The 14619-nt window shown below is 36.1% G+C and overlaps 1 protein-coding gene and 1 long non-coding RNA gene across 2 annotated transcripts; both read right to left on the minus strand.

The window, feature by feature from the left end:
- LOC130427537 (interferon alpha/beta receptor 1b-like) lies at nt 1-5750 on the minus strand. Its single transcript, XM_056755064.1, has 8 exons — nt 5632-5750; nt 5134-5186; nt 3620-3749; nt 2793-2983; nt 2549-2709; nt 1993-2140; nt 1504-1661; nt 1-1032 (listed from the first exon to the last, which is right to left on the minus strand). Exons 1-8 carry the CDS (start codon nt 5748-5750, stop codon nt 742-744), a joined length of 1251 nt encoding a protein of 416 aa, XP_056611042.1. The 3' UTR covers nt 1-741.
- A 4956-nt stretch (nt 5751-10706) lies between these two features.
- On the minus strand, nt 10707-12670 carry LOC130427755 (uncharacterized). Its single transcript, XR_008907346.1, has 3 exons — nt 12408-12670; nt 11765-11858; nt 10707-11430 (listed from the first exon to the last, which is right to left on the minus strand). It is a non-coding gene; the product is annotated as an uncharacterized LOC130427755 (long non-coding RNA).
- Nucleotides 12671-14619: the final 1949 nt, after the last annotated feature.

Genomic DNA, 14619 nt, shown 5'->3' on the forward strand with positions numbered 1-14619 from the left:
AAAGATTACAGTAGTCAGTCAACTTTATTTCCTCATTAATCCAATTCCTTTTTTGCATTACAAACTTATACTAAAATCAATATATCTGACATATTTGAAATGATTTCTACTTTTATAATAAAGTAGATAATAATGCACCAAGGTCACAATCTAATCTTCCTAACATGAAATAAGCTCGGATCATGGCAGGTTTAAGCTAACGGACCCATCGCTAGGAATATAATGCTTTATAGAAAAGAAAGTTCACATGTCGTGACCGAGTCCAGAAAGCAACATTTTAATAGAAATACTCTAGGTGTGCTGCTGTTTGAGTCTGAAATGTTGAGGAGTCCAGGAATGTGTCCTGTTGTGAAAGCCTGTGAATTGCCGATCCTTTACAATTAACCATAATCAGTAACGTTCTCGGACTAATAAAAAATACTAAACGGAACCGCAAAGGATCCAACAGAAAGTCAGTCGCTATAATGGCGTCCTTCATGGAGATGTGAAGAAAATGATGGATAGGAATCATATACAAAGAACTGTCATATTTAAATTTAAACATAACAAAAGCTCTGCAATTGCTTATAATGTTCTTTTTGTATGCTGCTCTGGATTAAAGACCAATGGACAAATGCAAAGAGAATTATGCTACAGCTGATTTGAACATTTCGTGAAAGAAGTGAATTTGCTTGCGAGTGCCTTAAACAGTTGATTCTTCATTTTGCAGCGGTGTTCATCGTTACAAAAAAAGAACTCCCATCATCCCATCTGTATCTCTTCTCTGTGGTTCATCTTACACATGTCTTCCACGTGGAATTCATTGTGTTTGATGGGTCGTGTCAGGCTGTGCTCTTTATGACACGAATCCTCCTCCGTAGAGATGAAGCCTGAATCTCCACTGTCATGTTGGCCGTGTGTTTCTATGGCCTGATCTTGTTCCATCACTGTGATCGCATCGTTCACCTCAGCACTGGTAATGTCCAAGTGCTCACAGAATATCTCTGCCTCAGGAATCAACAGCCTTGGCATGTCGGAGTCTGCTGCCCTGTGCTGTAGATCCAAAAAAAGAGAGTTTAAGGTACACAGAAGTCTCAGGAAGTGAGAGAATACAGCTTGTAAAACGGTTTAATTTGGTTTATACGGTTGTTCATCAAACCATCGTTTATAAAACAATCTAAAATGAAATCACATGAAAGGTCAAAGCATCATTGATAGTAGGCAGTAGGTCAAGTGTGTGTTTTAGTAACATTTTTGTCTGAATCTCACTTGAATTCCTTTGTGCAACCAATGGCATTGCATGTGCATGTAAACTACATGTGATCCCATGCGTTTCACACTGGAATTTAAAAAAGGATTCAATTTTTTTTTACAAAAACATACATTTCATCTGTGTTTTAGAACACGTGAAAGACATGTTGTAATCATGGGATCACATGTGAAATTCATGCGTCATTTCAGAAAGGGACAAATTGTGATGACAGACAATCATGAAACGTTTCACAAAGTATAAAACTTTAGTACCTCCAGGATGTACGATGGAAATGTAATAGATGGGTAAAAGATGCTCTTTAGTATCTTGTAAGTCTTGTAGGAGCCGAAAAACAATACCAGGAATACAAAAAAAAACAGCACCAGAGACATCAGGAAGTACAAAAATATCGTCAGGTTTGTAATTTCTCCTGAAATTAAAAAAAAACATGCCTTTAATAAAGCATCCTCTGACCTATATGTTGAAAATGATGAATGCACTGAAGATGCTAAAATATAAAATCTTTAATTTATTACAACATCAATCCCACAGTTCCCTGTGTTTTATTTCATAATCATTTTTATGATTTTTATGATTATACTTTTTCTAAAATGTGTATATCAAATATGTAAATACAGTGAAGTGATATATAAAGTGAACCCCATTATCAAAGATACCCTTATTCATATATCTGACATCATTGAAAGCAGAAAATGAGACTAAAGATCGGCAAGTTATGAATCAAGTATGTGGTTTCTCACCTCCTGTCTGCATGCAGTGTGTGTCACTATAGACACTGCTTTTGTTGTAGAATTCACAGTGGGTCTGAACTATTACACAATACCATGTCCATTTGTCCAGCTTAGACAATGTCACAACATTATTTTTGGTCGACAAGAAATCAGCTTTCTACATGGTAAAAGGAAAAACAGGAAATGTCAAGTGTTAACACTATTTTAAACATTTTAACACTCAGCAGTACACCTGGAAAATTAATGTGCAAAATGCTACTTTTAAAAACACGTTCATTGGATTCGCAGCATAAAAAGAGTGTTAGTTTGATGTCGCTGGCATTGTTTTAACCATTAATAAACAAATAGCTGTTATGTGATTTAGACTATTATGATAATTATGGGATAATAATTATCAGATTAAAAGGCAAATATACAAAAACAAGACCACATAAAATGAGATAAAATTAATTTACGAAATATATTTAATATAATAGCAGGACCTCATGTGCCTTACTTTTAATTGATAAAATATGCTGAATACAGTAAAGCTGGAATACAGTGACAAATATTATACATTATATACCTGCACATCTTCATGTTTCTTCCAGTAATGGATGAGGTACTTCATATTTTGTACAAGGTTCTTCATAGACTGGTTAGTGTTGTCTAGAGGGTCGGCAACAATAATCTCTAAACCATCTATGATTGAGTTCAGCTGCACACTGGATGGGGGACCTATAGCAGCTACAAACAGTAACGAAAGAGCATGAGATGCAAAAACAACAAGAAAAAACAAGCTAAAGAGAAAAGAGCTAACAGCACATCACCATGTTTATCAGGACAGAACTCGATTTGGACCCAAAGCGAAGACTGCCGAGCTGATTTAGCCTGCACACGCAGCAGGAACATGCCAAAGTAAAACAGATTAGTGTCTGTGAAGTCACATCGTCGCTCCACCACATTTACACACACAGATTTCCAGTTCTTGCTTTGAGTGGACCTCCGGATCTTATACTGCCTGTTGTATAAAAAACATAACGAAAGAAAAATGACTTATGGAATCTTTCTTGTTTGCAGGCTGGAGCTACTTTATTAATTATTCAGTTGTATCAAAGAAAAGTTGAAGAGTATTGGTTCCAAAATCACGTTTTTTTATAGTACGTTCTATATAATTTATTCAAACTGCAGTTGGTCTGTTTTTATTTAAGCCATTAGCATGCGTCGTGCAGTATGTTATGCATTGTTTTTTTTGGACGGGCAGTGTACAATGCATAACATACTGCACGACGGGAAACGCACCCTGGACTGTTTACATAAACGATTAATAAAAGTAGTGTCATCTGGAGCTCCTTTCAGCCGTTTATTTCCTTGAAAAGTTATTTCTAATAAAGACAATCTCTCCCGTGGAGGAAACTTTGAGCGTAGTAACATTGTAGACATTTTTTATACTGAAACAGGAATATTATACAACAACTATGCTTAAAAACGGCATTGTGAAATTGATCCGCTTTAAAAGACTACATGTTTTTACAGTATATATATATCTTATATATCCTGATACAAGATATAAATGTTTGATAATTTATTTTCCAATTAGGTCTTAACATAATAAAAAACATGTAAACACTGTAAAAAAGGGTGCAGTCATGCTTACGCTATATACTGTGCGGTGAAAGTAACAGTCTCATTCAAAGCCGTCTCATGACCCCAGTCCCATTGCAGAATGTAATGAGTGTTCAGCGTATGAAGAGTCAAATTCTGAGGACTGCTCAAATAACCAAACACTGTAAAACATAAACAATTTATACAAGTAAATAGAAATACACGTTTTCAGTGAGATTGAATAAATAAAACATTGACTTGTGAAATAGTAAATTTATACAACAGAGCCATATAGTAAAGTAGAGTTTATCAATTGTATGTTAATAGAATTTTTTTTGCCAACCAAACACAAAAACATTTTGGAGAAGTTTCCTAGTAATCGTGTGTTCATTCAAGTCAAGGGGACCAATGTTGTTTGGTTCCCTACATTCTTTTATTGGCAAAAAGTCATATTGGTGCGGTATTACAATAACATCATTGGTGATAACATCACCGGCGCCACAAGATGATAAAACATGAGTTTGGCGTGTCGTCTGACGCTGTCAGCGCATTTTGCTATTTTTATGTCGCTACTTGCTTCAAAATGCTCATCTCTGATGAATGATCGCCAGACGCTTTTGGATATCAGAAATGGTCTCTCGGACACTTGTCGGACTTCATACATTATGTCCAAAAATCACGGACGTTTTCAACGAACCCTGTGCCGGTGGCCTCTTGATGTGTCCCGGAGAAAACGCCGGAGGAGACGAGGGAAACGTGGAGGAATTGGCGTTAGGCTTAAGGAAGCCTGGCTTTATGGAAATCTTCCCTTCTTTGCTGCCCAGGAGTGTAAATGAGGCTGTGGCAGATTTGCTATGTGGCTAACGCTGGATTCATCAACGTGTTGTATGGACTATGTCCAATTGGCCGCTGTATTTTTCGGCTCCCAGTTTACGGATTATTCATTCAGGCTTTCCTTTGCCTACGACTCCCGGGCATCATCTCCGGTCTCATCAAAGTGTTTGGTCTAGGGATGCTCCGATCAGGATTTCTGCCGCCGATACGGGGTACAGATTTCTTGTCATTGTGATAGGCCGATACCGATCTGGATTCCGATGCTTCAAGCTTTATATACCTGATATGTATGCTCGCTGATCACCTTTAACCTTTTTTCAGTTCAATTTATACTATAGATGTTGGCTTTTATAATATTTTTTGAGTTTTGTTATATTATGTAATACATATTAACGTTATAAAACTATTGTTTTAACAGAGTATTAAATAATCACAGAAAAATGTATACATTGAACATTTAAATTTGATTTTAAAGTTAGACTTATGCACAACAATATGCAAGTCAGGTTACTCAGTAAAGACAAAAATAAACAAACAAAATCGGCAAGTCTGATGCGCACTACAAGGTTTATTTAAACATTGTCCAAAAGTAAACCGTGAAAGACAAATACATTTTAATCTCCTAAAATAGAAAAGTCTGATGCAACTTAAACATTGGCCAATACAAGTTTGAGGAGGACAAAATGTATTTATAAAAAAATGTAATGGATGGCCGAGTGAAAGTCACATTACCGTTGCCTTTGCAGTTAACAGGTTTTTGTATTCGGCACAGAGGTTGCGCTAGACTTTTTCATTGTACAGGCAAGTACAGGTTCTCAAGTTCCTGGAAGTTTTAAGTTACGCATGGAGCTGCTACTAAACAGACAAACTGAGGTCATTTTTAAACCCTTTTAAAAGCATAAGCTACTTAATGAATACAAAAATGAGAAAACATAACTTCCTGGATCTATTTGAGGGCTCCATGAATCACGCGACGCTCCAGCGTTATGGACTTCCGTTGGCAGAACTCTCTCTATCAATGGCTATGAACTTACTGAACTGAATACCCAATTAAGTTAAAGTCGTCTAAATATTCAATGTTTCTGTTGTCTGACATAAAATAATAATTACAGAAAAATGTTTTTAATCATACGCCCAGTCAGTAATAATGACAGGTGCTTGTAAACGCTAGTCCTGTTTTGTATGGAGGTAGGAAAATCTGATAAAGTAGCATATTGCTATAACACGCACCTGGCTCTGCACCGCGAGTCTCCAATGATCCCTCCCTGAATGGGCGAGGCGTTTATGAGTAAACATGCGCCCTCTTTGCTTTGGACAAAGCTCTTCCACGTGAGATTTCTTTGGAACATATACGGCAAATTCGTAATTTTTCATTGCTTCTCGAAGTGTCGTAATAGTCCCACAGAGGCGATGACATGACTGCGGCGCCAAATCATTCAGAGATCTTCACGCATTCCGGACGTTCATGGTGACGTCATCAAATTGCGATCGGTTCATGAGATCATTGAAGTTAGTAAGTATCGATGTAGTCATAAAATTTGATTATCGGCCGATACCAATCTGTGGCCGATCGATCGGAGCATCCCTAGTTCGGTCTCATACTGGTGTTGACTTTACAAACTTTTCGTTCCTACAGCGTGCGGCGAATTGCAGTGCTGACATGTCTACAAGCCCTTTAACTGCCACGCTACTCAATGCGGGTTCAGTAAACAATAAAGCCTTGATTCTGTCTGATCTTGTCATGGGCCAAAAACTGGATTCGCTGTTTCTCACGGAAACTTAGAACAAACATGATGATGGTCTGCTTTTTAATCAACTGTCACCAGCTGGCTTTGGACTTTTTGATGTTTCACAGACTATTGGCAGAGGTGGTGGAATTATAGTGGTCTACAAATTGCAATACTGCATGTATCCGGTATCTGTTCCTTTATTTATTGGCCTAAAGGGTAATGTGTGTATGAAACACCTCTATCTTATATAAGATTACATTGATAAATTACAAACTATGATCACCACTTGAATGACGATATCAACACATGTAAACATCCTCCATCATACAGGATTTGCACCAATGCTTTCCTGGACCTGCGACAACAATAATAAGACATTTCCCTGCATACTGTAACTCACTGGCACATGCAAAGCAGCACACATTACCACACCTCTACGATTTCAGTACCATCAGATTCTTCCGTAATTCACACACAAAAACGCCGGATTCACAAAACTACTCTTAAGAGAAAATATAAGCACTTTCTTACACAAAAAAATACACAAAATGACCGTTCTTAAGAATATTTTTAAGTGCAATTCTCAAGTATATTCATCTTTATTTTTTATAAGAATAAACATGCAGTCTTTGTCAATTGTCAATTTGTGTGTATGTAAAAATTCTGCAATGTATGTAAAAGCACTGTGGATTATCTAATAATGAAGGCTAAATATTGGTAAAGTAAGGCAGTTACTGATCAACATTATATCACTATAAAATAATTGATAATTGGCAAGGAATCACCACAAAATAAATGTAAGAAAAAACTTTTACCATTTATGATTTAAGAGAGCTGCGAGGGTATATCAACTCATTATATTTACAAGAATAAAGCCGTTCTCATTGACATGTTCTCAGTTTCTGTTGTCAGTTCATGACACGACATCATCTAACAACACATAATAAAAAGAGTTTTGGCTACATGTTCTTTCACACAGCCTCAGGGTAACCATGTGCATATTTACTTATTTTATTCATGAGTCATCTGTTGTACGGTGCTGCTGCTTCCTGCAGCTCACTGTACAGAGTGACGCCCTGATCCCTGCGGCGGGAAAGAGAGACCTCACGTTCGAGGGGCAGCACTGGAGACTATTTCCCACTTAGTGAAAGCTAAGGTTTAATTACAAAAATTACAAAATGCATGTTTCATATTAGGATAATTATTATTATATAAAATTGCGAGTAGATGTATATTTAATTTTAAAATAATTTCATCATATACAGTGAAAGAATAATAAAAGCTGCATATAGCTTGAGCTGCGAGATTTCTCTGCATAGCAGAAACTCTGTAAACTGCGTGTCTGTATAAAAGGTGTTTCATTGTGTATGAACTGACTTTGAAGACTGTGCACTTGGAATTACTTGTGAGAATTACTTATCTTAATGACCGCAGGCAATTAGTGTGTATGGGTGGCTATAGATCCAGGGTCGGTCCCTTATAAACTGGTGTCCCACAAGGGTTAGTTTTGGGACCCTTACTTTTAGCATGTATAATTATCCATTTGGTGAGTTACTAAAATCTCTAAATCTTAAATATAACTTTTATGCTGATGACACACAGATTTCTATTCATTCAAGATCAGGACAAAATGTGGACACTTTGCATCTCTCAAACTCTCAAAACAATTTTCTGTCTCTAAACAGCTCCAAAACCGAAATTATCCAAATCGGCTCCTCCCATCAGCTGCGCAATGCCGGCCCTATCACATTACTTTATATAGAGTTTCAAAACAAACAAACAAAATCTTGTGAGTCAACTTTAATGCCTAGCTTACATTTAAGCCTCTAATTCAGAACTCGCTAAATACATCCTTTTTCAACCGGAGAAATATTGCTTGTTTACGCCCTTTGCTCTCCTTCTCAGTTGCTGAAAGTTTGATCAATTGTTTTGTTTTCTCATTTTTTGATTATAGTAATGCACTTCTTGCTGGTGTATCGAAAACCTCAATTAGCAAACTAAAATATACTCTTCTGGTAGATTCTGTCTGGGGCCAAGTCCGGTGATCATATTTCACCTGTTTTAGAGTCTTAACACTGGCTCCACATCAAATACCGTATTGATTTTAAAATCCTTATGTTAACTTTCAAGGAATTGCATGACCTGGCTCCTCAAAACCTGTCTGAGCTATTTATTCCTTACAAACCATATCAAAATCTAAACTCTTCTCAGTCTGGTCTTTTAGATGTTCCCAAGACACGGCTCTGCTCCATTGGTGATAGAGCACTTACTGCTTATGCTCCTAAGATCTGGAACTCTCTCCCGATAAACATCAGGGAGGCAAACGCTCTAGGCACTTTCAAATCTCTTCTTAAAACATTATATTTCAGGACTGCTTTTACTTGACTGGATTTGTTTATTCGTTTTACACATTATTTTATTGTGCCATTATATTAATGTGTGATGTGATGCATTGTTTTGATTTCGTGCAGTGCTTTGAAAAAGAAACTTTTAATGCCGCTATATTAAATAAATGTAATATTATTATTAAGCAGACACTTTTGTTTAAAGTGACCAACAAATGAGGAAAACACAAGAAGCAAGAATGTGTTAATGCTAAGAATATGTCTTTTTGGGTAAATAATTGTACCCCCTAAGGACTTATCCCTGATAGCACACATACATCTGGAAGACATCTATTAAATCTCTGCATTTACATCTGCAAGACACTATTTGGTCATCTGCAATAGGTCTCTGAGACATCAGATGTCATATAGACATCTAGAAGATGTCTGTAAGATGTTTATGATTTAGAATGGATGTAAAACTACACTTTCTGATATATTTAGCCGATGGTTTTACACAGCAGATGTTTTCCAGATCTCCAGAAGAACATCTTACAGAGGTACCTGTGCAAACTGGGATGGTATACCTAAAGGCAGGATTGTATATTAACTTTTTTGCAAATAGCACTGGTGCTACAGAGAAATTTACTTTTACATTTAGACATTTGGCAGACGCTTTTATCCAAAGCGACTTACATTGCTTTATCCTATACATTTTACATAGGTATTTGCAATCCCCTGGGATCGAACCCACAACCTTGCTCTTACCACTGAGCTACAGAAAAGCAAATTGTGATTAGGCAACTATATCATTATGAGAGTGCTCATAAACTTTGTTTGTTTGTTCTTGTTCTAATCCTATATTGTACTATAAACCTCTGAAAACATAAAATACTATTTTATTGAAATGAATGCTTAAGACAAAACAAAGGTCAAATTATTACCTATAGCATTCATACGTTGTTTATTATTATGCTGAATGTTTTGAACGTTTGACTTTGTTCATTTCTTCATGAGATTTATAAAATGTCTATTGTTCACAGAACACAACAAAACAAATCAAACATAACTTGCGGTTAACCTTTTTGGGAGCTTTTTGAAAGGGAATGATTCACGTCTAACTGTAACCCCGCTTTCGCTTCCTTTCAAAGCGTTTCAAAATATATATGTCTAGCAGTGACGTCATTCAACATGCTATTAAAACATGATTCTGTTGCTTTTTGTGGTCACGTCTCACACCTGCTCAGTGTTTTTGATCTTCAACAAACAGAGCCGTTGAAATAAAACTGAAAGTACGCACGACACGAGTATTAAAAAGATCGCGTGTTAACGTCTTGCATGTTTCTATCAGTGATCAGCTTCACGTTATCACTTTCAAAAAGAACTCAAAAATACCAAAATGATCACAGATTGACAAACTCTTTATCAAGACTGAGTCAAATCGCATTTAAAACCACAAAACCACTGAGTACTGTTAACAACCGTTCTCTCAATAGCACGTTTTTTATTATTTTGTTAGCAACTTACCACTGATACTTCAAGCAGGAGGAGGAAAGCACAATTGTACCAGCAAGATGAATGCATGTCAACATTCTAATATTATCCGAAATCCTCTGAATATTCACATTGTGTTCGTCTGGTTGTGCGGAATGTAGTTGTTGTCTGAAGTATCGGTGCCCCACAGAGAGAGCTCAGAGTCGGAGGCTGCGTTCCATATCGAAGTGATCATCCCTATGCCCTACTTCCTTCGAAGAGTAAAGCTCTTGATGTGTAAACTCTAGATTGAAAAAGGCACTTTTATCTCTTATATGTCCGTTTAAAGTTTACTTGGAAAACGGAGCAATAAAAACAACGTCATCTTCTCTTTATTTGGAGTTTCGTTTTGCATGGGGTCCTCTTCCCGAGAGGCACTACGGAGGTTAAATATGTTCCGTTTGGGACGCACCAAAAAGAGCGAGTGCTGGGGTTGAGGGTTAGAAACACGGAAGTGTCTTTGACGCTCCCTGTGACGTATTTCTGTGTAAATGTATGAGCTCTTTGCTTCCCAGTGGGCATTTGATGTTAAATAGACATCAAATTGACGTCAAACATCGGCATCAAAGAATTGGTCAAAAATGCAAATCAAATCGATGTCAAAATTTGACATCAAATTGACATCAAATTTTGACGTTAATTTGATTAGCAATTTCTTTTACATTTTTTAACAAATTGATGTCCTATTCTAGACCAATAAATAATGAAACAACAGTACTTAATGTAAGACATGTTTTATTAAATACAATCAGCTACAATTCCAGAAATTTAAAATGTTCTTAAACCACTAATAAATATAAAATCCTCCTTGAATTACATTTAAATTAAATATTAACATTTAAATTAATATATAAATATTATGTGATCTGGAAAAAGCCATCACATGACAAAATTGTACATATTACAGGTTTTGATATTATATGAAAGCTCTCAAGCCCTTTCCATTTGTTAAAAACATTTACATTTACGTGTAGTTATTTAGCAGATGCTTTTATCCAAAGCGACTTACAGTGCACTTATTACAGGGACAATCCCCCTTGAGCAACACACTGGTGGTGGCTACTAGGATAGAACCAGCAACCTTTTGATTTACCAGTTCAGTGGTTTAACCCACTAGACCACCCACTCCATAAAAACAATTTGTAAATTAAATAAAAACAGTTTTGGAAAGGGCTTAATAGCTTTCATATGATACTAAAACCAGTATTTTTTATTTCACCATGTGATGGGTTTTCCCAGATCATATCCCAAATGAACAAAAATAATTTTGATAAACAATTGGCTTAAGGCCTACTTATTCAGAATCTGAACACACATCAATCGCCGATTTCCCCTTTTGTCGTCCCATACCCCCACATCTATCGGGAGCAGACCGGAGATTTTTTAGCTGTATTTTTTTATTTCAGCCTCTGATAATGAAGGTTTGGACTGCTGTAGTGCACCTAAATGAAGATGAAACCACAATTAGCACACCTTTTAAGACATTAAAATATACCTAACATTTTTCAGCAACCATCACTTGTACATAGAAGTTAATGCAAGTTGCTGCTCTTAAATGTTTATTAACACTAAGATGTTCCCAGGTTTAAATAAGTATCTGTTAAATTTAGAAATGTGCACTACTTGCAAATATTTAAGAGTTGTTAAATGTTTTAAATGTGTCAGTTTACTAAGACAAGATTGTAATTGAAGCATTACATGTTTAATTTACTTAAAATGTAGCATATGTTGATAGACACTACATCCTCTAATCATACAAGAAAAGTAATGTAGTACCTATTATAACACGACATAGCCGTGTTTTCCAAAGGCCTTCTTCAGCCCTGAGCCATCCATATTCATTGTTGACATCAATTTGTTTGTAAGAATTCTGAAAAAAAAGACAACCATATCTGTATTCAATGATTGTTAAGATTGTTGAACAATACAACTAAGTGACCAGAACAGCTGAGAAGTTTTCCTTTGAGCACAGTAACACAAATGGTCATTGAACCAGCTTTTGGTACCTTTAGTAGTGTGGGCTGGTCCTGCTTGACACAGTGGACCATCTACCAGGACATTTTAGAACACTTCATCAGTGTGTATCAAATTATGAATTATAATTATGGGTATGTTTCGCTTTGTCGCATAGCATCGGTAAAGAGATTCAAATGAGGGCATTTTTATTTTATCCGAATATTAATTGCAAAACTAACATTACTCACTGACATTTCTAAATCGTTAACTCAACGTTACACGCTTAATGGATCGCACATTAACATTACCTCAGAAATCTTCACGGTACTTCTGGCGGGATATTTCAATTCACCAGATTCTAATATATCGCCAAGTCATATATTTCATCAAAACACAATCTTCTAGGTTTTCAAAGTTACCCAATATAACGTATTTTTTATTCCATGAGATGTTTATTACTCACCTGATAAAAAGCGACAACCTTCTCCAATGCTTCGACCGCATAGCAAACACTGGCCTCTACGCAAGACGTGATGACGTACGTTTCAACGGTCAACGTAGTAAATCCTCCAAATATTTTTATAAATTTTATATTTTTACGTGTATGTATAAAATAATATGTTATACTACATTTGCATCAAATTTCACACAAAAAATAAATTAATTGTTGTAGTCCATTCACTAACTTCAGCTGCTGAGAAACCCGGAAATGTGAAATAGGCCATGGCGCCGTCTACAGGTGGTATTAAGAAATACATAAGACAGATAATAAATGGGCATTGTAGGCCCAACATTTTTCATAATAAAATTAATGATTAATTAATGATTATTAATAAAAATTAAGGAAAAATAAAAATTTATAAAAAATAATAAAAAAGTTATAAGAGTTTTTTGACTAAAATGAACATGAAGTTGTAATACTGTAAAAATGGTACATACATTATAAGGTATTACAATTTTATGAGTATTTTCAATTACAGCAATGTTTTTCTAATTTTACAGTAATATAATATCACTATAAATAACAAAAATAAGGATACATAATACTTTATGTGGGGTTACAGCAAAAATGCTGATTTTGTTTTTAATATTTTAAATTGTAATTACATCTGAATGTATTATTGGCAAATCAGTATATTTTCTTGTAAAATTTAACAATCACTGTTTCCTTTTATTTCAGCATGAGTATTTACATACTTTTAAAAAAAGTGTTTTTTACCACAGAAGTTACAGCAGTCCACTTTCATGTACAAATCCAACAACTGCTTCAAAAGATGTGACAAATAGATGCATTTTGAGGGGCCAGTTAGAAGAAAAATGCTATTTCAACTGGATTTACATTGATGTCAATATGATGTCAATACAACATCAAATGAATGCCTATAATGCAACGTTGATTTGACGTCATTTCAATGTCAAACATATTGGGCTATACTTACATTAACCAATTTCAGTATGGGATAAACCTCATATTTTCACCTCATTAAAAACCTTGAAGAATTTAATGTATGATTTGAATTTGAAATGATGTGGTGCACCATCTTGATCAAATCTTGTCTGAAATTTGACATCAAATTGACATCGAGGTGCCCGCTGGGTTTTAATCACTGGACTTTTTTCGAGCTGAACTGTATGAACCTTCTAACGAGAGATTTTCTGGTTACAGGCCGGGTTTGTGCTCCGTTTGAGACTATTTTGAAAATGTTTCACGCAGATGGGGAATAACATGGAAAACGCCGTCGGGACGGAGACTTGGTGCTTTCCGTAGAGCGAGTAAAGGAGACAATGTATGGAAGACCATTAGGGCCAAACTGAATCCACATAGGCCCTGTCCCAAATGGCACACTCCGGTCTTGCTGACCTCCTCTGATGTAGCGTTCGAGACATCTTGGGTTTCGGATATTATGACGTAAAATATCTGACTTTCGACCTCAATCGGTTCCAGTCAACCACGCATCACAATCGCTTTTTTATCACGTGATGTCACTATGAGACGCAGAGAGAATATAAGAGAATTCTATGTTATTGTTATATGGAGACTATTCAACGTGGGCATTTGTTCATAAACAGTGTCTGGATATTTTAACGTTCATGTTCATACGTATTACGTGTTGTAAAAATAGTTAAACGTTTTTTTACATAAGCCTTCGAAGGGCTAGCCGCCATTCTATCCATGACGTCAAATGACACGTCTCGGTGAGGTCGGGGTGGATCTATCTGCCTCGAGTTCAGAGGCCAGATAACCGACTTCGTATGCTGTTCGAGATGTTCACTTCCGGAATTGAGATCGGCAATACCCGAATTCAAGTTGTCCCGAATGCAGCATAAGTTCACACTTGGTCACATGTCATAGAGTAAAACGTTAAGATATTTAGAGTTTTTGTCAACCAGAGACCTTATTTTCAGGCGAATTACCAAAAATCCATAAAAATAACGTAGACTTTGGGGCGATGGAAACGGAAGTCATAAAATGCAAACTCGCTTCAAAAACACGTCATCACTGCGGCTCCCTATTCGGGGGCTGAGTCCTTTGAAGGCTGCATTTCAAAACTGATTGCTAATATTAATGCTCACAAAAAATCTATCCTGTCCTGTCAGATGTTATACAGTGCTATGCTGACGCAAATGCAGCAGTGCGCACAAAAGAAACTACAAGCATGCAATGTTGGAAATAA

Source organism: Triplophysa dalaica, chromosome 8 (assembly GCF_015846415.1).
Source record: "Triplophysa dalaica isolate WHDGS20190420 chromosome 8, ASM1584641v1, whole genome shotgun sequence".
Lineage (NCBI taxonomy): Eukaryota > Metazoa > Chordata > Actinopteri > Cypriniformes > Nemacheilidae > Triplophysa > Triplophysa dalaica.